Below are 23,140 nucleotides of genomic sequence, written 5' to 3' on the forward strand. Positions count from 1 at the left end.
TAGTTAACTAGTCAAACAGTAAATTCACACCCTATTTAACATTGTTAGAGGGTCTCTGAGAGAGTGACAACTGTCCAATGTAGTTTTGTTTTTTTCCTCTTCATGATCTATCTATTTATTATATAAAAAGAGTTGCAAAACAGTAACACACGGCCAGATATCTCAACAGCTGTCCAATTTTTTTACTGTTTTTGGCATTTCTCCAATCAACACCTGTCCTTATTGCTACTGAAATTACAATCCAATGCTATATATACATTGGTAACTACAACCCTTGCCCTTTCGCTAGAATTTCAATCATTTTCAAAATCTCAGACCTGGTGTTAGGTTATCGGGGAAGACGTTTATCCGGTGGGTTGAAGGGAGTGAATATTGCAACAATCTCAAAACCACCATCTAGCAGAAGAAAACAAAAATGCTAGCTTTTGATTGGATGATTAGATTAAACAAGGGATTGGGAACTCATTATGTCTGATGGAGAAAAGGAAACGAAGCAGCAATCTTTTTCCCAATTCTAAGGTACCTTTTTATCTGTTGTGTTTAGCACTGCTAGAGCATCAGCAATCCCAAAACGATGGAAGGGTAATGCAGCATATTGCAATAATTTGAGCGGGATCTATGACAAATTTTGGGCGCGGTTCTTCAAAAATTTTCAAATTTCAATCCTTTTTTCTATCTATTTCTGGATTCCTCTCTCCTTTATCCACAGAAATCAGAATCACTCTCTTCTCTTCAACCCTCCTTTTCTTTTTCTCCCTTCTCCTCCTCATTTTTTATCTTCATATCACCATCTGAAAATTATGGTAATTTTTTTTCTTTCTCTTTCTCTTAATATATCCTCATTTTTATTCTTATTAAACTGTGTATTTATGTTCTTATTAAGCTTCCTGTGTTGCTGTTCATAGCAATAAACAAAGCACAGAGCAGAGTTTGAGAAAATATGAGTTTGGAGATCATTGGAAGCTTGGAATCGAGGAGGGTACCAAGCCTCAGGTGTACAATGAAGAGCATGAGAACAAGGATCTTCAACAATGTGTCACCACAGCAAGAAACAGAGATTGCAGAACTGGAGGTCGGAAAAATAAAACAGCGATCGAATCTGCTGCACATCACGCTCCTAAAGCAGGAAAGGAAAAGATTCTTTCTTTCTTCTTCTTCTTCTTCGTCCAAATGCATACTATTTCTACTGTTAGTTATCTATTCTGAGTGGGGTTAACACTATTGGGCTTCGGTTTTCAACATTGGAGTTCTTTTCTTTTGCTGATTGCTTCAAGTATTAATTTTTTTTTGTCGTTTTTCTTTTGCTATTTAGGTTTGACACGTATACAAACGAGTTGTAGCTTAAAGTGTTGTCATAAATGGTTGTGTAATTCGCGGGTAAAAATAGGTAATAGGATTTTTGCAGAACTCAAGCGCCTCGATTTTGACAACAAATTACTTCGGCTTCTTTCTTTCTTTCTTATAATTTTGATTTGCTTACTAGGTAAGTGGAATCTAATTTTGTTGCAACCAAAGTCCTTTGCAAATTCTTAATTGTTTGTTATCCGTCAAACTTTCTCGCGAACCTTATTGCTATTCGGTTTTTTTTTTTATAATTCATTTCCTGTGTTTTCTTAAGCTATGCAGGAAAAATTGGAAGAGGTTGAGACAGCAGCAGATAATGTGTCAGTCATAAGCAGAGAGTAAGCTTTTCTTTGGGTAAAGAAGGAATCAGTAATTACTGATATATGATATAAGAAGAATGATGAAATTGATGATGAGATCTACTAATTATTGTCTCAAATAGAATTTCATGTGGTTCTTATTCTTATTCTTATTAATTATTATGGTATTAGTATGGCCTAACTTTGAGTTTGATGCAAAACGTGGAAAGTACAAATATAATTGTACCTTTTAACGAATGAATCTTTGGTTTCATTGTTAAATATTGTTCATGAAGGAAGGTTGAATTTGTTATTTGCATTATCACTTGGATTCTTTAAATATGGGTTTGTGTCAAATTTATTAACTTCTCTTTATTTTATCCCAATTTGAAACATTTTTATATAGTTGTGGTTGTTTGAAACATTGGGTAATCACTATAAGTTGTGCAGTATCAGTGAAAATGCATGACTAAGGTAATTAGCAACTAGATTGAAAATTTACTTGCCAAACATTATGTATTGTTACTTCTGAAATAAAGCTTCAACTGATAGTAAGCTAGAGGTCTTCAGGTACCAGTCTTTATTCAATGAATTCAAACATCATATATTTTTTTAGTACATCTATTTTTCTCCAGTTTAATCAAAATGGATGACTACACTATGCAAATGGAAAAGTTTACTATTTAATATTACTTAATATTAACATTAAACCTGAGCAATTCATATTAACTGTTCTCTTTTATTTTTCTATAAATTTAACTGAGGGTTTTTGTTTTCGGTTTCCAATTTACAAGGTGACGATGAATTCGATGGATATTACTTCCAAAAGAAGTACATTGAAGGTAATTCTCCATTATAAATAAATAATAAATAATAAAATTGGATCTTCTAAGTTTCTCCCTCTTCTTAATGAGGATTCAAAACTTCTCATGTTTTAAGTTGTGTTTTAATCTCCACCATTAAAAGATAAACATTCAATTTTAATCAATGGCAAAGATTGAAAGATGACAAACAACATGAAAAGACAATAATAACATGAGAAGATCCAAATACAGCAAAAAAAAAAGAAGGAAAGGAAACAATAATGTGTACTAGAGTGTTCTGAGTGTAGCACCTGTGATTCATGAACATCATGGTAGCAAAATCATTGAAAACTTTTGAAGTGGTTATCTGGTCATCTTTGACATTTGCTTGATTTCCAGCATTTTGATTATTATTCCACCCACAAGTTAGGACCTAAGAGGTTCCTTTTAGCATTATTTTACTTATTACTCCAATGCATGTTGGCATATGTGGTTTAGATAGGAAACATGAGATATTTTAATAGAGAAAATGGTAAATAAGGTACAGAGTTGTCAAAGATGTTGCCTCATGTTCCAATTTGTTCTTTGTTTCTTGATCCACATGTTAATAAATTTGAATTCTGAAACAATTTAGAGCATAGAAAATGCTATCTTTTATGACCAGCAAGTGGAACATTGAATGTGCGACTTGAACTACTTGAACTATTTGTAGTTGCTAAGTCGAATAGAGGTCGAGCTTCTTTGATTACTTGCTTTTTGGTATTACTTTTAGTGCTAAGGTTTCACATGGATTAAGGACTACATTAGGTGTTTTCTTACTCATTTACTCTCTTGAGTGTTGTGTAGGTATAGTGGTTCATTTTTATTTGTGATTGAGGGGTTATTTTTGTGATGCAGATGGAGCATGGAAAAGGTGATTTTGATGTCAATGATTATGGTGAGGAGAATAAGGAGGAACAAGGAGAAGAGGAAGAAAATGGTGAGGAGGGAACAATTGAGGAAGCTCAAAGTGGATCGAATAATAATGAAAAGGAATAAGTTGAGAAAATATATAAGGATCTTCATCACCAGGAGCTGTAAGAATTATTAACCTTTTATTCTTAACCTTCAAATTAGTTTTGGACTTTTAGGTGAGGAGTTATTAGACTTTTTAGTATAATTTTTCAGGTATCATATTATCCATAGGTAATTTTCTAATTGGATTTACTACAGTCAAACTTTTGTTTCTAATTGAATTTCACAACTTCTAAGATTAACATGATCTTGGGTCTTCTCGAAATTTGTTATATGATCGTGCATTTCCTTTATTGTTATAATTATTGTTATATGATTTTACAGTTCCTTGCAACATAAATGCTCATTACGAAAAAAGAAAAAAAAAAAGATAAACAGGCTATGCCATTACAACCATAGATATTTGTTATTGACAAAGGTAGGAAAGTAAAAGTAAGGACATCACAAACCACTTACAAAATAAAGAAACATACTTCAACAATATAGAAGTACATCTCAAGATGAAAGGAAACCAGCTTCGGTTTCATCTTTTAAATGAATCAGCTTTGGTTATCTTGGTCTTATATATCAATAATTCTTGCTGCATTGTTCATATTGTCTGAGTAAAAAAAATCATAATTGATTAGCAGGTTCAAGTGCTCAACATGGCATCACATTATTATTAGAGCTTTTTTAGACCGAACCTGCTCTAATATGACATAGTGGATAGCGTAGTTTTAATTCTATTTATTTTGTTTGGATTAACAATTTTAATTATGTTTATAATAGCATTGCTATAATTTGAAATTTCAATAGATATATAACTTAGTATTTCATTATGGTAACATAACAATGGTAGGTGGTAGTAGTATGCAGTGAGAGTGGTTCCCACTTTTCAGCAACCAGTTGGGCCGAGATTGTAGCTGAAGATTTGAAGTTTATCTTAAAAGTAAGATTAGATGGGAAGGGAGATTTCAGAAGTCCAGAGAAGTAGGGGTGAGCCAGAGATGGAGGAAAACATGATGGGGAAGAACAATGATCTTCAAGAATGTGTCACCACATCAACAAACAAAGATTGGAGAAGTGGCTGTCAGAATTCTGGAACGGCGATGGAATCTGCTGCACGCCACGCCTCTGAAAATAGGAAAAGATCCCTTCTTTCTTCTTCTTCTTCTAAATGCATACTGTTTCTACTGTTAGTTATTTATTTAAAAGTGTGGTCAACACTATTGGGCTTCAGGTTTGAACATTAGTGTTCTTTTCTTTTGCTGATTGCTTCAAGTATTCATTTTTTTTGTTGTTGTTTGTTTTGCTAATTAGGGTTTTAGACATATACAAAAGTTGCAGCTTAAGTTATTGTTGTAAATGGTTCTGTATTTAGTAGGGAACACCTCTGAATCTCATCATCAATCACCTGGTGAGTTGTTACCACGTCAAGGCATTTTTTTAATTAAATATATAAAGTAGTAGAGTATGATTTAGCTAGGTTGTTGGAAGCTTTTTGTTTCATGCATCAAAGAGTGTTTATATCTTACTTTGCGTTACATGAAAAATATTATTTTTTTAATGGAAGGGTGCGGACAGATAACAATAACAAAAATTGTGCTAAAATTAAGTGATTATTTCACCAAAATAACTTTTATGTCTCAATAATAAAAATCAAATTCACATTCTCATTTAATCAAATCCCACTACTAGCCACTAAACCCGGTTCAATTTTGTCTAATCATGCTTGGTTTTTCTAATTTTATTTATAAAAAAGTTTAGGGGCTAGCAATTTTATTGAATTCTGGTCAGTATATAACTAGCAAAGAAAAATGAGCTATTGGATGAAATCTCACACCATTAAAATCATCATTGATGGTTGTTTCATGGCTATAAATTACAAAAGTTGTTGGCTCCTAGCACTCCTCTTTATTTATTATATATAGGAGAGGTTGGTACAGGAGAATGCTTTGCTTTTGAACACTATCTTAAAGTTCTGCAAAGATATTTCTAAGGTGCAAATTATTAGTATATAATTTTGTCTTTGAATGAATAATTATTAGTTCCTTTTTCATTTAGCAATTTTATTAATGGATTTAGGATTCACATCCAATTCTAATTATCTCTCTCACCTGAGTCCTGCTCTCATTCCTTCTCATATCCACTTTCTTCTCTTTGAATTCCAATTGCACCTGAGTCCTTCTCTCATTCCTTCTCATATCCACTTTCTTCTCTTTGAATTCCAATTGCAGACTAGGTAACCATATACAATTATAAAGGCAAACATTGATTCATGTAGTTTAGTTTTAAAAATATTTGATTCCATCATATTTTTAGTCCTTTTAACAAGTACATATGTAAGAACATTAAGAAGAGTATTTATAAGTTGTGATCAAGACATGGATGGTAGCCTTATTGATGAACTAAATGAATATCAGATTTTTGATCGAGTCCTCTTTCTTTCCTTTTGTTTTTTTCTTTTTAAATTTTGCATAGCGTGAATGTATCTGTCTTTAGTTTTAGAATTCATAGATCGACGGGTTAGATGCTTCAGTGCATTGTTGCAGCCATCTGAATTATCAAGATTCAAAAGACTTATAGAGCAAAATTCAAGAGACTTAGATGCTTCAATGCACCATTACCTTTCCAGGCTTTATTTATTTCCATAATATCTTTCTAAAGAAAGGAAGTACAGAGACGTTTTGGACAGCTCTAAGAAAGTTTGGACATGATAATGATTTTAAACTTTGAGATGGCTTCCTTCCAGTTCCACTTTAGAAGACTTTTGATCAAGTCATATTTTTATTTTTATTTTTTTTACTATCTTAAAGTTTTAATTTTTTTCTATGTGGTATTTTCATTTAATGATTTAATTGTTATTTGGTTCATACAATTTTATAACAAAAAATGTGTCTAATTGCTAAAGTAGATTAGTATATGTTACATATAAATTGTACTAACAAATTCAGCAATAAATTTTCAATTTGAGCTATAGACATTACATGTAGTAGAGTTTTGTTGGCAATACACGATGAAGTCGCTTTGACAAATATATAGTCTTGCTTTCCATTAAATACTTGCTTCACTTTAAACTTCCCAAGTCAGAGTACATAACTTATTTTTGGTAGTACTGAAAATTAAAAAAGGGATCTTTTCGTGCCAGCCAAATTTGAGCCTCCGATTTGCAATTGGAAATTAAAAAAAAAATCCATATTAATAACAAACATCACTAATCCATAATTGAGGATAACATATGCTCATTTTCTTTTACTAAAAAATTGAGCCTTTAAAATTACCTAACCTTAAGCCTTTTAAACTACTCAGTTTTTACCCACTTGCTAAAATTGATGTAATCGATGAAATTAAAAATACCTCCGCCCATATTTTCTTTCTATGAGATATCCATTTAAGAGTACATATCTGATAGATATTTAACAACAATCATATCTCTATTACAAGTTGGCTTACAAATAATAACTACCTTATTTTTCTTTAATAGATCATGGAATGAGTTATTTATCAGACCCCAATCTACAGAACTACAATATTGAGAGACAAAATGAATCATATGCAGAAGAGAATCAAGGTAAAATTGTGTTGTTTAAGTAGTTATCAATTTCATGTCATGTTTAAATTGAATTAAATTAAAAAGTGGGAAACATTTTTCAACTTTCTTTCGGTTCACACATACAAATAGTTAACTTGCTACCTTCTGCCTTACTAACAAAATCATAATATTACATTACAGGAGAACCAGACCAGCAGCACGATATTCATAATGACTCAGAACCAATCCCACACGGTTAATAGTTAAAAAAATTATTCCCGCTTTTTTCAAAATAGCTCTATAGAATTTCAAACTCACTATATTTTTCATATCATAGGTTATCTAGACCTTGGAGATCCCAATTTCAAATGCCGACATTGTGGAGCTGAGTTTTGGTATCAAGAACGAATTAACAAAAACTATAATACAAGGATTCCAACTTTCACTTTGTGTTGTCGTCAGGGCCAAGTTGAATTACCTAGACTACAGGAGGCGCCTCAAATATTGAATGATCTAATTTTTGGTTGTGATGCAAAGGCTAATCACTTTCAAAAAAATAAGCGCACATACAATAGTATGTTTGCTTTTACTTCATTGGGTGGCAAAATAGATAGATGTATTAACCACACGAGGGGTCCTCCTACATTTATATTACATGGTCAAAATTATCATTTAATGGGAAGCTTATTACCAGAAGAGGGAAGTTCAGCAAAATTTGCACAACTTTACATCTATGATACACAAAATGAGATCAAGAATCGCAGTTTCATTCTTAGGTATTAATTTAGTATTACTTCAATCTTGCCTCTATTTATTAAGCTTTATTTGATAGTGAGCATAATTATTAAACAACAACAAATTCTTTTTGACAGCTCTGGCAACAAAACCAACCAATGGAATTTGGAGATCATATCTGATGTTATTGAAATGCTGGATCAACATAACGTTCTTGCAAAAAGTTTTCGCATGGTAAGAGACGTAATCAGAACTAATCCACAAACTAATGTTCGTTTACGTCTTATTGGGAAAAGGGGCAAAGATGGAAGGCGATATAATCTACCATCTGTTGATGAGGTTGCAGGTTTAGTTGTTGGAGATTTTGATTCAAATACAAAAGAAAGAGATATTATTGTCGAAACAAAATCTGGCCAACTTCAACGAATTTCAAAACTCAACCCATCATATTTAGGATTACAATATCCTTTACTATTCCCTTATGGTGAAGACGGCTGGAGAGAAAACATCCTTTTAAACAAATTGCCGAAAAATTCTACACAGGAAAGCTCCTACGTTAGCATGAGGGATTTTTTTGCATTTAGAATCCAGCATAGATCAAGTCGTGAAGGTGTTTTGTTGTATTCTCGACGACTTTTTCAACAGTTTTTAGTTGATGCATTCTCAATGGTTGAAGCGGCTAGACTTAAATATGTATACTCAAAGCAAAGACAATTTAGAGCTGAAATCTATAAAGGTCTGAAAGATGCAATTATGAACGGTGAAACTGAGGCATCGTCACTAGGCAAGCGTATTGTTTTACCTGCAACATTCACAGGGGGACCACGATATATGATTCAGAATTACCAAGATGCAATGGCAATTTGTAGGTCAATTGGTTATCCAGATTTATTTATAACAGTAACTTGCAACCCCCAATGGGAAGAATTGAAGCGTTATTGTAAGGAAAATAATTTAAAACCTGAAGATAGACCAGACATGGTTTGCAGATTATTCAAGGCAAAGTTGGACATACTCATCAAAGATATCCAAAAGAATAGAATTTTTGGTACATCAAGAACAGGTAATACTCCAAATCCGCACTTTTCGTGGGAAAATGTTAACTATTTCAATCCATTATAATACTATCATACTTAATGCATATTTATTATTGCAGTTATATATACTATTGAGTTTCAGAAGCGTGGATTACCCCATGCACACATACTACTATTTCTTGCACAAGAGCATAAATTTTCTGGTCTTGATGACATAGACAATATTATCTCAGCAGAAATTCCAGATCAGACTCTGGATCCAGAATACTATCAGGCAGTTAAGGCTTTTATGATGCATGGACCCTGTGGAATTGCAAACAAAAATTCACCTTGCATGGAGAACGGTGTTTGCACCCGACATTTTCCTAAAAAATTCGTAGAGTTTACCACCATCGATCAAAATGGATATCCACTTTATAGACGTCGAAATGACGGTCATACCATTGAGGTTTCAGGTATTCATTTGGATAATCGGTATGTTGTGCCACATAATAAGTTCTTATTAATGAAGTATGGTGCCCATATCAATGTTGAATGGTGCAATCAATCAAGATCGATAAAGTATCTTTTTAAGTATGTTAACAAGGGAAGTGATCGAATCACAGCTTCTTTTTATTCAACTTCAACGCTTCCCAATTCTAATTCAATCATAGATGAAGTGAAAATGTATTATAATTGTCGGTATATCTCTCCATGTGAATCTGCTTGGAGAATATTTGAATTTGATATTCACTATAGAAGACCTTCAGTTGAACGGTTAAGCTTTCACTTGCCCGATGAACAACCAGTTATCTTTGAAGATCAAGACAATTTGCAAAGAACTGTTGATAAAGCAACAATTAAAGAATCCATGTTCATAGCTTGGTTTCAAGCAAGCACAGACTATGAGGCAGCTAGACAATTAACTTATAACAATTTTCCAACTGAATTTGTTTGGAAACGCAGCCTGAGAATATGGGAGCCAAGGAAAACAAACACTGTTATTGGTAGATTATTCTTTATCCCTCCATCTGCAGGTGAATTATACTATTTAAGAATGTTACTCAACATTGTTAAAGGGCCAAGAAGCTATGAAGAACTTCGGTCTTTCAATGGTGTTGTTTATCCTACATTCAGAGATGCATGTTACGCGCGTGGGTTACTTGATGATGATCAAAAATACATTGATGCTATTGAAGAAGCCAGTCATTGGGGTTCTGGATATTATCTGAGAAAGCTGTTTGCAACTCTTTTGTGGTCAAATTCAATGACTCGGCCTGAAGTAGTTTGGCAGAGATGTTGGACTTTACTTTCAGATGGGATACTACATAGTCATATAACTATGTTCAATTTACCCGGTTTGAACTTATTCATTAATATCTACATTTGCTTTGCTACAACTTTCTTCATCAAATGTCCACATGATATCATTTATTATATTGATATTAATATGAAAATTGTTGAAACTTTTTAGCAAATATAAATGTCACAATGTACAATTAAATGTCTTAAGGTGTTTTTATTTTTCTAATACTCATTTTCAATTTTAATTGCAGATTTGGTTTTATCAGACGATGAATTATCAGAACTTACTCTAATAGAGATTGAACAAATACTTAACAGCAATGGCAAAACACTTCAAGAATATGCAACAATGCCATTTCCCAACATGGATAACATCCACAGCATGAGACATGGCTCTTTGCAAAACAAATTAATATTAGATGAACTCCGCTATGATCGAGTTATGTTGGCTGAGCAACACAAGCAATTTTTATCACAAATGACAATAGAACAAAAATATGTATATGACCAAATCCTTCAAGCTGTCAATTCAGATTGTGGTAAAGTTTTCTTCTTATATGGGTACGGAGGTACAGGAAAGACTTTCGTTTGGAATACTATCTCAGCTACTCTTAGATCAAAGGGTCAAATTGTCTTAACAGTTGCTTCAAGTGGAATAGCTTCACTCTTGCTACCTGGAGGAAGAACAGCTCATTCCAGGTTTGCAATCCCCCTAACTCCTGATGAATATTCCACCTGTAATATAAAACAAGGAAGCCCACTAGCTGAGTTAATTTTGGCAACCAAACTTATTATTTGGGATGAAGCACCAATGATGAATAAGTTTTGCTTTGAAGCACTAGATCGAACTATGAGAGACTTGCTTCAGCACACAAATCATTCAAGTTTACGGTTGCCATTTGGGGGAAAAACAGTCGTCTTTGGTGGTGATTTTAGGCAAATCCTCCCAGTGATAACAAAGGGATCTAGACAAGATATTGTTAATGCATCGATTAATTCCTCTTATCTATGGCATGAATGCAAGTTATTAACTTTAACTCAGAATATGAGATTAAGGGCTTCAATAGAAGATGAAAGCGTCAAATAACGAAAAGAATTTGCACAGTGGATCCTTGATTTAGGAGATGGAAAGCTTGCTCATTCAGAAGATGGATACAACATGGTCTCTATACCACCTGAACTCTTAATTACAAATTTTGAAGACCCAATTCATGCAATCGTTGAAGCTATATATAGTGACTACCTAAACGATCCCACAGAGTTCAGGAATTTGCATGGCCGTGCTATTTTGGCTCCAACAATCAACGTTGTTGAACAGGTTAATGATTATATGCTAGCTTTAAATGAAAATGAAAAAAAAAGTTTATCTCAGCTCCGATTCACCCTCCTTTAAAGAAGGAGCAGCAGATAGTCTAGCATCAATGCATACTCCTGAATTTTTGGCAACTATTAAATCTTCCGGACTTCCAAATCATGAGCATACCTAGGATGACATTAACTCCTTCGGATACAAAACTGCCATTTAAGTTTCAACGAAGGCAATTTCCTTTGATGCTCTCATATGCCATGACTATAAATAAAAGTCAAGGACAATCATTAGATTATGTTGGATTACTCCTTAAACAGCCAGTATTCACACATGGCCAACTATATGTTGCAGTCTCAAGAGTTACTAACAAATATGGACTGAAGATTGTTATTTCTCATGACAATTCAAATAATTACATTGAAACCAACAATGTCGTTTATCATAAAGTTTTCAGAAATATTTGATTTTAGCATATTGTGTCACATACAATAGGTAAGGATTATATTCTCAATCTCTTTAAATTCTTTCTTTAACTATTTCTTCCTTATTTATGTCTCAATATTTTCTTTCTAAAATTTTACAAGTTTTTACCCTTATCATTCTATCTATATGTTGTACACATTAATTTACAAACTCACTTGGTATTTATGTCGTTTATTGCAGCACAGGTATCAAATTTAGAATGGAAAATGTGCACTTTTGCTTCAACAATCAAATTTTCTTTTCTTGCCATGTACTTATATTAATTAACTATGTTTAATTAATGCATGATCCAAAATTATTATTTACATCATTGTTATCATATTTCTAAGCTCGATAAATGTAGATGACAATTATATCATTATCCAATTTTTATATTTTCTTCTCATGTATCTTTATTATTAATTCCTCAAACTTAATCACCCACCCGCGCGTATGTGCGGGCCTCTTGCTAGTATCAATTAAAATTTATACATTGAATAAAATAGTTATGCGTCTAAAAAAAAATAAACAAAAAATATTTTTATTTTTAGTAAAAATTTGTGTCGCTTTAGCTTTTGTTTTACATCACATCTTATATTTTTACTATATTTATAAAAGAGTTTTTATTCAAATTATGAACATTTTTTAGTTATTTTTGTTTCTTTTAGTTTTAAATATTATTTACTAATATAATAAAAAATAAAAATAACAATAATTACTCACATAATTAAAATAGATATCCTAATATATACATGATCCTATGTATACCAAGAATTATTATATATAATAAATAATTATTTATTTTTTATAATTACTATTTATAAAATTTAGTACATAATTTTCTCCTCTTAATATCAATATTTAATGGATATAAGATACAAAATATTATTTATATATATTATTTAACATACAAAATAAATATATTAAGTCATCATGTAAAACAAGAAGTATAATAGTGTAAATACTTACTTATTTATTTATTCTATTTATCTATCTATTCTATTATATAAAAATTGGGTTTCTACGCTTAATGATGGAGCTGACGTAACATGCTCCATAGATTGTTTCCCGATATAATTATTTTTACTCATTCAATACGATTTATTACAATGACTTAATTATATCAATTAATTAATTTGATTAGATATTTAAATATTAATATAATTTATTATATTTTATATTACTTAATTAATTAGACTACGTTAATTATAATTCATTGTATCAGGGAATTGGTTTTTTCATTTATGAAGTCTAAAATAAAATAAATAATTTATTGTTTATTCTAATTAAATTCATTAAATTGGATGACATAGCAACGCACACGGCTGCGGAGCAAACATGACAATGGTAGTGACTGAGCAGGTGGAATAATGGCGACGAGATGGAAGTTGCATGTTCTTTTCTACTGCATTCGAAAGTAAGTCAAGCAATATTCCATTCTTCTGAATTTTTGGGAGTGAGGTCCCAGAATTGAGGGCAAGGAAAGTTAGGTGGCTATTTGGTTTTTCAAGACTTTTTTTTTCTAGATTTCTAAATACCTAAAAGAGTATCGTTTTTTAAAGATCGTATATCTTTCATTTCTTTCTTCTTCTTTTTTAATGTAGATGAATATAAAATAGATTAAAAATTGTCTACGAGAAAGTTAAATTAAGTTAGACAAATATATTATTATTATTATTATTATTATTATTATTATTATTATTATTATTATTATTGAATAAACTAAAAAAATTATTTAAAAAATATCGTTATCCTTGGATTTAACTCTATCTATTATTCAAAATTTCTATTTATATGATTTATTTTTTATTATATCTAGATTACATCTCATTAATAATTATAGATAAAAATTTTTTTATTAATTACATTTTAAGTTTTCAATTATATGTCAGAACTAATTTTTTTATCTAAAGTTAATGTAAAAAATAAAAAAAAATTCACATCAAGTTATCTAGACTCTAGAGTTATTAATAAGTTTTTTGACCAAAAAGATGTCATTAATAATTTTCTCTAAAAGTTTAAGTTGCATAAATATAATTAGATAATTTTAATAAGAATAATATTACGCATTCAAATTTATCTATTCTATTATATAAAAATTAGATTTTTGTACTTAATGATGAAGCTGACGTAGCATGCTTCTGAGAATATTTTTCGATTTATTTCTTTTAACTCATTAACTATAAGTTATTACGATAAATTAACTATATCAACTAATTAATTTGATTAAATATTTAAATATTATATAATTGATTGTAATTTATATCAATTTGATTTGGTAGTATTTTTTAATTTATTTATTTTAATTTATTAACTCAAATTTATTGTGTGTACTAATTAATTAATTTGATTAATTTATTAGTCATTAAAATAATAAATCTATGAATAAAATAGGCAACTGACATATTTTCAACTAATAATTAAATCAAATCAAATCAAATCATATATATTGAGCTAAATTCAAATCATGTAAATTATGGACCAAATTAAAAAAAAATAATTTCTTACTTATTCAATACATTTTTTGTATTTATAAATAAATTGTTGTCTACTTCAATATATGAAATTTTTATGAATTTTTTATTGCGCAATTCACTTTAACACAAATAAATTAATTTATAAAATTTTAAACTTGAATGTTTGCTATGATTAAACTCAAACTTTAATTTATTTTGTCATATTATTATATAAATATTAAATTCTTTGATTAAACATTTATTTGATTACGATTTACGAAATGATATTATATATTACTTTATATTGACAATTAAATTTCAGTTACTACACAAATATTATATTTTAGGTAATTGTATATTTTTTTTGTTATGTTGAAAATCTACTTAATATACTAAAACTGGATTTTTCCCCAGCTACTAAAGGTGACGTGTCGATCTCTCATGCCTCCATTTTTCCTCCAAAACGAATAAATTTTTTTTTCTATTCTGAATTATTTTATTGTAATTATATTATAATAAATACTAAATGAATAATATATAATTATACTAATTTAGAAACATATCTTCATTATAATTATATCAAATCAATATTTAATGCACTATTAAACTACTTATCAATTATCAATTAAAAATATTTTTAATAATTTTAATGATAATAATAATATCAATAATAGTAATAATAATAATAAAAAATCTTTGTTACCTTATTCACGTATATCAAATAATTTTTCTAAATTATTTTATAAAAAATATCTTTAATATAATTATATTGTAATTAATATTTAATGAATAATATATAATTATACTAATTTAGAAACATATCTTCATTATAATTGTATCAAATCAAAATTTAATGCATTATTAAAAAATTACCTTAATAATAGGTAATTTACATATTTATTTTTGTTTTACTAAAGTCTATATATAGTGTTTTCCTGTAGTACATGAATCTAAATTTGAGAGTCAATTCATAATTTTATATTTAGTGGTTTTTTTTACTACTTCATAGAATAAGAATGTATTCTTCGTTTTTTATTGAAGTTGATCCTTTTAAGGTACAATTTATAATTTTTTATAATATTTTTTATATACTCATTCTATTATATTATTCTTTTGATAATTTTTTATTTGTTGTTACTCTAAGTTATTCTTATCGTCTAATGTTCTAGTTCGATTGTCTTTTGCCACAATCATTTACAATGCATCACATCCATGAAATACCTCATTGAGTTGTCTTCACTGATTCGGGTTCCAACTACATGGATGTAAGCGTTCAAAGAAGAGGCAATAGTCTCTACTTTACCGAAGGATGGTTGGATCTACTCACCTATTATGACCAACCCAATGAAATGTGGTTAAAGTTAGATTTCTTAGGAGGAGCTCGATTTTTTATTGAGGAATTGCATCCACGGAACTTTATAGGGCAAGTTCAAGTTCCATCCCCTCCATGCTTTTTACGTCTGCCCGAAAATCTTCGAAATGGAGCACATAATGAAATTGAATTCCCTCAGTTTCAGTTCAGTTTTGCTAAATTCGTAACAAATTCAGATATGCAATTTCAACGATTGGTAATATATTTAAATTTTTTTAGTTTAAGTTGTTCATTATTAGAATAATTTTTTTAACATATTTTGATTTTTTTCAGAAATTACCAACTTTCTTTTGCATGCATGCAATGCCATTGAGGGGAATAAGAGTTAGTTTGGTTTCTCAGTGTGACAATTCTATATCTTGCCGCATTGCATGGATAGCGGATGATGAAGCTTATCTAACAAGAGGATGGTCTGATTTTGCACGAATTCTAAATATTAAAACTTACGATGTTATTTCAGTTGGTTGTCGTTACAAGAATGATTCTATACTATACGTGACTAAGGACTAGAATAGGTTCAATATTGTTTAGGTAATTTGGTTTTACTATTAGTATTTGATTAAATTATAATTATAGAATTTTAAATTATTGCCTCAATTTATATATTACGATTATTTTTTGTGAATTTGCTATTTTTAAATAATTTAATAAAAGGAAGTAGTGTCAGATATTATTAAGTTTATTTTTATCCTTTATTTCTTTATTTGTATTTTTATTATATTTGACAAAAAATGAACCTACACATATATTAAATCGTTGACCTAAAGACAATTTATTTGCCAATAAAAACAGATTTTATTTATAATTAGAATAAAATTTATTTGCCAATAATCGGTGGATAAAATTGAAATTACACCCGTATCATATAATTATAATTGATTAATTGGTATAAAATGAAATTATACCCGTGCCATGAGTAATAATCTAAATAATTATATCTTAACAAAATATAATTTAAAATAATTTATAAACAATTATCTTAACAAAAATAATTATTTAATAATTGATTTAAAAATCAATGCAAAAAATAATTATTAATAATAGTATTATTAATTGGGTAAATAATATAATTTCAAATTATTACTTGAAATATAAATAATATATGGAAATCTATTGAGTAAATCAATTATTTTGCACCTTAATAATTTGACAATTATTACTCAATTAACCAGTTAATTGAATTAGTAATAACAATTTCCAATTTCAAATTTTGTATATTAAATAGTTATTAAAAACTGGGTAATAACGATTTACACGGAAAAATCATTGATAAATTCAATTAACCATATAAAAGATAATATACTAACAGTTTTAGTATATTATTTATGGCAAGCGAAATTACTTCCTCAGATTTTCTATTAAAATTGAAATTAGTAATAGTTTAAAAAAGGTTTAATTACTCTGCAGGTCCCTATAGTTTCACCGAATTTTTAATTAAGTCCCTATACTTTTTTTCTTTTCAATTGGGTCCCTATACATTTTTTTTTTCAATTTAGTCCTTATTAACGTTAAACGTTAAAAAAATGTTAGTGAATTGTGAAATTACTTGTATACCCCTAGGGACCTAATTGAAAAAAAATATATAGGGACCTAATTGAAAATTTAAAAAAATATAAATATTCAATAAAAATATATTCTTATAATCCCTATTTAATGATTCTACGACATAAAAAATATTTCTATAATCCCTTTTATTTTATCACTATCATTTTTTTCTTATTTATATACAAATTGTACCAAAAATATCGTCCGTTTATTTTTTTGACTTTCAAAATACCTTATCTTAAGAATATACAAAAAAAAAAAAGTAATGGTTAAAATGAAACAGAGAAATAGTAGTAATAAGTATAATATGAAATTCAATTTTCATCACTCAAGTATTTATTATGACCAACATAATGAAAGAACTTGCATATGACAAATGATAACAAGAATCATTGATAGAATAATAACTAAAATTGTTTACAAAAATTGAGTTCTATATAATTCCTCAAACAAGAGAACCAATTTGGCTGATAAAAACTCAAAAACAAATATATTGAAGAAATTCCTAAAGGCTGCTTGCTCTAGCATAAACAGATATTCCATCTCCCTTGGATATGATCTTTGCCATTGCAACTGATGCCAAGTGACGCACAGGCCAAGATGTGGAAAACCGAGATGCTACTGCACATCCACTGCAAAAAATGAAGCAAAGGGCATTAGCACGCAAAAATTTCATCTATCAACCAGTATATCAGATACTAGAGCAATACAAACCTAAATTGCACATAATTTACATCATTTTCATGCCCAGATAACACATCTATCTCATGATTTGGCTGTTCAATATCATCCACACTTGGTTTACAAGCATTCTAGACCTGTAAAATCTTGAAGTTAGATAACAAATTGTAAAGCTGAAAATTCATTTCATTAAATACATGATTGGTTTAATTAAAGAAAACCTAAAGCCCCTTCCCTCCCCCCCCCTCTTTTTTTTCTATGGGTTCTTTTCTTCCTTTCTCTTCCTCTGTTTCTGTGAGCATTAAACATCTTGATTGTAAACTTCTCTGAAGCTACTTAATATGCAAAGCTAAACACTCATGGGTACTCTTATAAATGGAAAACGATCAAACACCTCACAAGTTATTTCTATAGTAAATTTTAGTTTTGAGGCTGTCTTGTTAGCATATGATGACCATTAAAGCCTATACAATATGGCATTCAAATATATGATAGAGGAAATAAGAGATATTTTCATATTCAGACATGTATGATGTATGTATCAAGAGATATGTACCCTAGCAAGATTATCAGAGCTACCAGTGACAAAGACAGTCCCATTAGCATTACCAGTGACAAAGACAGTGCTCTGCTTCATTTGAGACCTGAAAACAGGACGAAATTTGCTTAAATTAGGAGAAGAATTAACAAGAAGACAAACATGAACATCACAATGCTGGATACCTTAGGAACTCTATCCTTTGTTACATTAAGCAGCTTTTCAATAACAATTTTGACTGAATTTTCCATGGCATCTTTCTGGAAAGAATAAACAGAAAGATAGAACAACCTCTTATTATATTCCAAAAAACCCATAAAAGAAATATGTATGGTTGCATTTACCAATATAGGCAAGGGCACAATGAAACAAAGTGGAGTGCATAAAAGGGGGTAAGAACCTGATTTTTAAGCATTTCAACAAGCATTGAAAGAGCAAGCTCTTTGATTGAGGAATCTGAATCATCCAGCACCTCAAGCACAACTATCAGAATCTGTCAGAATTCATCATCCAATGCTATAGTAGCTCCATTCAATCACATAATTTGAAAAAAAGGTTCAGACTTTCATAATTTGAAACCATCAGCATACATCACACTTTCACAAATCCCCCATTGACAACAAAATCAATTTAATAAAAATAGAAGCAGAATCTATTTAAAGCACCACCATCACAGCAACAACAGTCAAACAATGCCATATTTTTTTTTTAAAAAAAATCACATAAATATCAAGTTTTAATATTGAAAAAATGAGGCTTTTTTCTTTGTCACTTACATGCAGAAACTTCGACTGCAGGGAGATGGAGCAGAGGCGTGGTCGGAGGCTCGGCAAGGTGCGGCACGGTGACTCCAGGCAAGGGCCTTCACCGCGACGGAACGAAGACGCTTGGGCCGGAGAAACCGTGGAGAAGACCTCTGACAACAACAACGCACAAGGGCCCAGCGCAGAGGGAAGGCGACGGAGGCAGGAGACGGAGACACACACGCCGTGGACAAACCGTTGCACTCGATCGCAGACACACACGCCATCGACGGAGAAGAGGAGAGAAACTTAGGGTTTCTTTTTTACTTAGGAGTGAAATGCGAGGGGTTATTTGGGTATTAGGGAAAAATTCAGATTACTTCACCAAGCCTCTACAGCTAATTGCTAAGAATATTCTTTTTTTATCAGGAATATTCTATTATCTCAAACGTTACACTGATGGCAGGGACTTAATTGAAAAAAAAAATAAGGTACAGGGACTCAATTGAAAAGAAAAAAAGTATAGGGACCTAATTGAAAATTCGATAAAACTATAGGGACCTGCAGAGTAATTAAACCTTTAAAAAAAGGTTTATTAATAAAATTACTAATAGTCACAACACAGGATATATATTTTCTATATATTATTTAAAAAATATAATGAAACATGAATAATGAATGAGTATATTATTTCTTCGACTAGCTAATTAATGCAAAATCGAGTACCCTTTTTTATTAGATTGAAGTCATATTCTGTTTGGTGAAAATTTCAATCACCTTAATTAAATTCTGTATTTGTGCCTTAACTTATACATGTAGTAATATGTTACATATTATTTGGTATATCTAAGTAGTTATTTTCCATAGCGGAGATGTAAAAAATCATATTAAGGTTTATTGCCAAATAATTAGTGGATGAATAATAGTAGATTATATTATTTTGGGAAAGTATTTTCATTATAATTATATCAAATCAATATTTAATTATGATAAAATATGTTAATTATAATTATATCATAGAATTATAATAATTATGATATTTATGTTATATATTTTAATCATTTATGTACGTAAATAATTAGAAATCAAAATATAACTTATAATTACTCGTGCCATGCAAGATTAAATAAGATATATAATAACATAGATGATTTGTTACTTATACTGATTAAATACAATAAATACATATTAATTTAGTTAAAAAAATCACTATCTCCTATGTTTTTCTATTTATTTTTTTTAATTCATTAAATCCAATCAATTATAATAAATTAATTATATCAACTAATTAATTCAATCAATTATTTTCTAATTTATTTTTTGAATTTAATAAATCAAATAAAATTAATTATACTAATTATTTGTATTGACTAATTGATTTGATTAATTCTTAAAAATATTCTTATTTAATTTATTTTATTTATTTAAATATAACTAATTAATTATTTAATTTTATTAGGATAAATATCAAATTCTATTTCTAATATAAAAATACAAAATTTATTCATTCTATTTTATTTACCACTATAAAAGACCATATATGCTAGAAGAAAATATCATTCATTTACCAATTACTCTTTCATTGGGTAGCTTTTACAACAATTCTTTTTCTTCCTATGAGGCGCCGTCACAAGAAGGCAACTATCATGAACACAAATCAGCACACACTCTTCAACTCCCGTGCTCATCATTTAGAGCAATATATGATATGTTATCCATTAAGCACTTATAGACCATGGTGTTATCATGTTTGCATAAATAAATAAAAAATCCATAATTAAGCTTAAGTCATTTATCTATTTGTGTGGTATATTGTAGTGTAAAATTACTTTTAATTTGTGTTGTGCAATGATATTATGGTTTAATTTAAGCTTTTATTTTAGAATTGTGTTATGATTTTATCTCATTCTTTTTTCTTAGATATTAAGTTGATGTATTTTTATTTATTAGAGTAAAGTATTGTTTTTGTCCCCAACGTTTGGGATAAATCTTAAAATTGTCCCTAACGTTTCAATCGTCCTATTTACATCCCTAACGTTTTAAAATTGACTCAATGTTGTCCTACCGTTAGGGATCCGTTAATAAAATTAACGGCGGGACAAAATTGAGACGATTTTGAAATGTTAGAGACGTAAATAGGACTAAAATGTTGGGAACAAAAACGATACATAGAAATAAATTTTAATTTTATTTTTCAATAATATCAATTTTTACTGTACATAGTATTCAATTATTTTTAATCATATTTACACTTAATCACCTTATTTTTATTCTAAATAAATTTATTTTTTTAATTTTACACTTAAAGTAATGTATTTTTTTATAAATAAATAAATTTTACACTTTTATTCTAAATAAATAATGTAATGTGATTAGAATGAAAGTGTAAAACTATAAAAAAATATAAGTAATGTGATTAAGTAATGAAAGTAAAATTACATTATTTATTTAGAATGAAAGTATAAAATTTATTTATTTATAAAAAAATTATATTACTTTAACCGTAAAATTATAAAAAAATTAATTTATTTAGAATGAAAATAAGGTGATTAAGTGTAAATATGATTAAAAATAATTAATACTATGTACAGTAAAAAATTGATATTATTGAAGAATAAAATTAAAATTTATTTCTATGTATCGTTTTTGTCCTCAACGTTTTAGTCCTATTTACGTCCCTAACATTTAAAAATCGTCTCAATTTTGTCCCGCCGTTAATTTTATTAACGGATCCCTAACGGCAGGATAACATTGAGTCAATTTAAAAACGTTAGGGACGTAAATAGGACGATTGAAACGTTAGGGATAATTTTGAGATTTACCCCAAACGTTGGGGACAAAAACAATACTTTACTCTTATTTATTATTATTGAAGCAGATGTGATATAAAATTTGTAAAAAGAAAAAAAACTTACATTCAAATTATTTTATTATAATCTTATATTCTTCTATTTTTTTATTCTTTTATTCATTTTATTTTCTTTTTAAATATCATATAATTTATTATAATTTATACCAATTAATTAATTATAATTCATTATATCAGTTAGTTTAATTCATTAATTTATAATATACATGATAAAATAGATCATTTGTTATTTATCCGTTTATTTTTCTAAAATCTAAATCTGAATAATTATATTTTTAGTTTTTTTATGAACAAAATATTATTAATAATGAATAATAATTAACCATTCATACTTTTAATTAAAGTGTTTGGATGATTTTTATATTTATTAATATTAATTATTGATTATTTTTCATAAATAAATTATATTATAATTTTATATTAGTTCATAATTGATTAATGATTAATGTTTATAAAGCTATGTTACTCTAAATTTTATATTTTATAAATATTTTATTTAAATATAATTTTTTTAACATAAAAATATATTATTTTTAATAATATCATAATTTTATATTTTTTAATTATTCTAAATGAATATTTTATCAAATACTAATTAAAGCTATTCTTCCATTTGCTTTTACTAATATATTTTTTAACTATTATATAAAATTAAAATCGTATTAATGAATTTAATATTAAAGTTAATTTGGCTTTTTATTATTTAGAGTGTTTTTCAATCAATAATTTTATACTCTTTACTTTTTTTTAGTTTCATTTTGAATTTTAATTTAGTACTCAAAGATTGTGAAATTCTATTAATACTGAAATAAAGTTACAAAAGAGTCCATAGGGTAAAATAAGTAAAATAATGTGATACCCACATTGCAACATTCAAATGAAACAACTTAGGATCTAAAATATTTATTTTTCTTTTTTTCGCTGTCTATTATATTATCTATCCTATTATCATATAAAAATCAAATTTTTACCTTTAATGATAGAATCAACGTAGCATGCTTCTGTATTATTTTATTTAACTCATTAAAGTCAATTTATTATAATGAATTAATTATATCAACTAATTGATTTGAATAGATATTTAAGTATCACACAATTTAAAATTATGTATATTAATTATTTGATTTAATTTTTATGA

The 23,140-nt window shown here is 28.6% G+C and overlaps 1 protein-coding gene across 1 annotated transcript; it reads left to right on the top strand.

Moving 5' to 3' along the window:
* Nucleotides 1–4,398: 4,398 nt before the first annotated feature.
* LOC130945646 (uncharacterized) lies at nt 4,399–11,800 on the top strand. The gene is made up of 5 exons (XM_057874350.1): nt 4,399–4,634; nt 7,844–8,769; nt 8,863–10,080; nt 10,279–10,851; nt 11,646–11,800. Exons 1-5 carry the CDS (start codon nt 4,399–4,401, stop codon nt 11,798–11,800), a joined length of 3,108 nt encoding a protein of 1,035 aa, XP_057730333.1.
* Nucleotides 11,801–23,140: the final 11,340 nt, after the last annotated feature.

The sequence above is a fragment of the Arachis stenosperma genome, chromosome 8 (genome assembly GCF_014773155.1).
Source record: "Arachis stenosperma cultivar V10309 chromosome 8, arast.V10309.gnm1.PFL2, whole genome shotgun sequence".
Classification (NCBI taxonomy): Eukaryota; Viridiplantae; Streptophyta; class Magnoliopsida; order Fabales; family Fabaceae; genus Arachis; species Arachis stenosperma.

Bases quoted from the DNA above. Each gene is read 5' to 3' on its own strand.
- LOC130945646 (XM_057874350.1), top strand. From the start codon at position 4,399: ATGGGAAGGGAGATTTCAGAAGTCCAGAGAAGTAGGGGTGAGCCAGAG. The intron at 4,635-7,843 runs GTTAGTTATTTA...TCTTTTTGACAG, and splicing joins AAATGCATACTGTTTCTACT to CTCTGGCAACAAAACCAACC. The intron at 10,852-11,645 runs TTTGCTTTGAAG...TTGGATTACTCC, and splicing joins AGCACCAATGATGAATAAGT to TTAAACAGCCAGTATTCACA.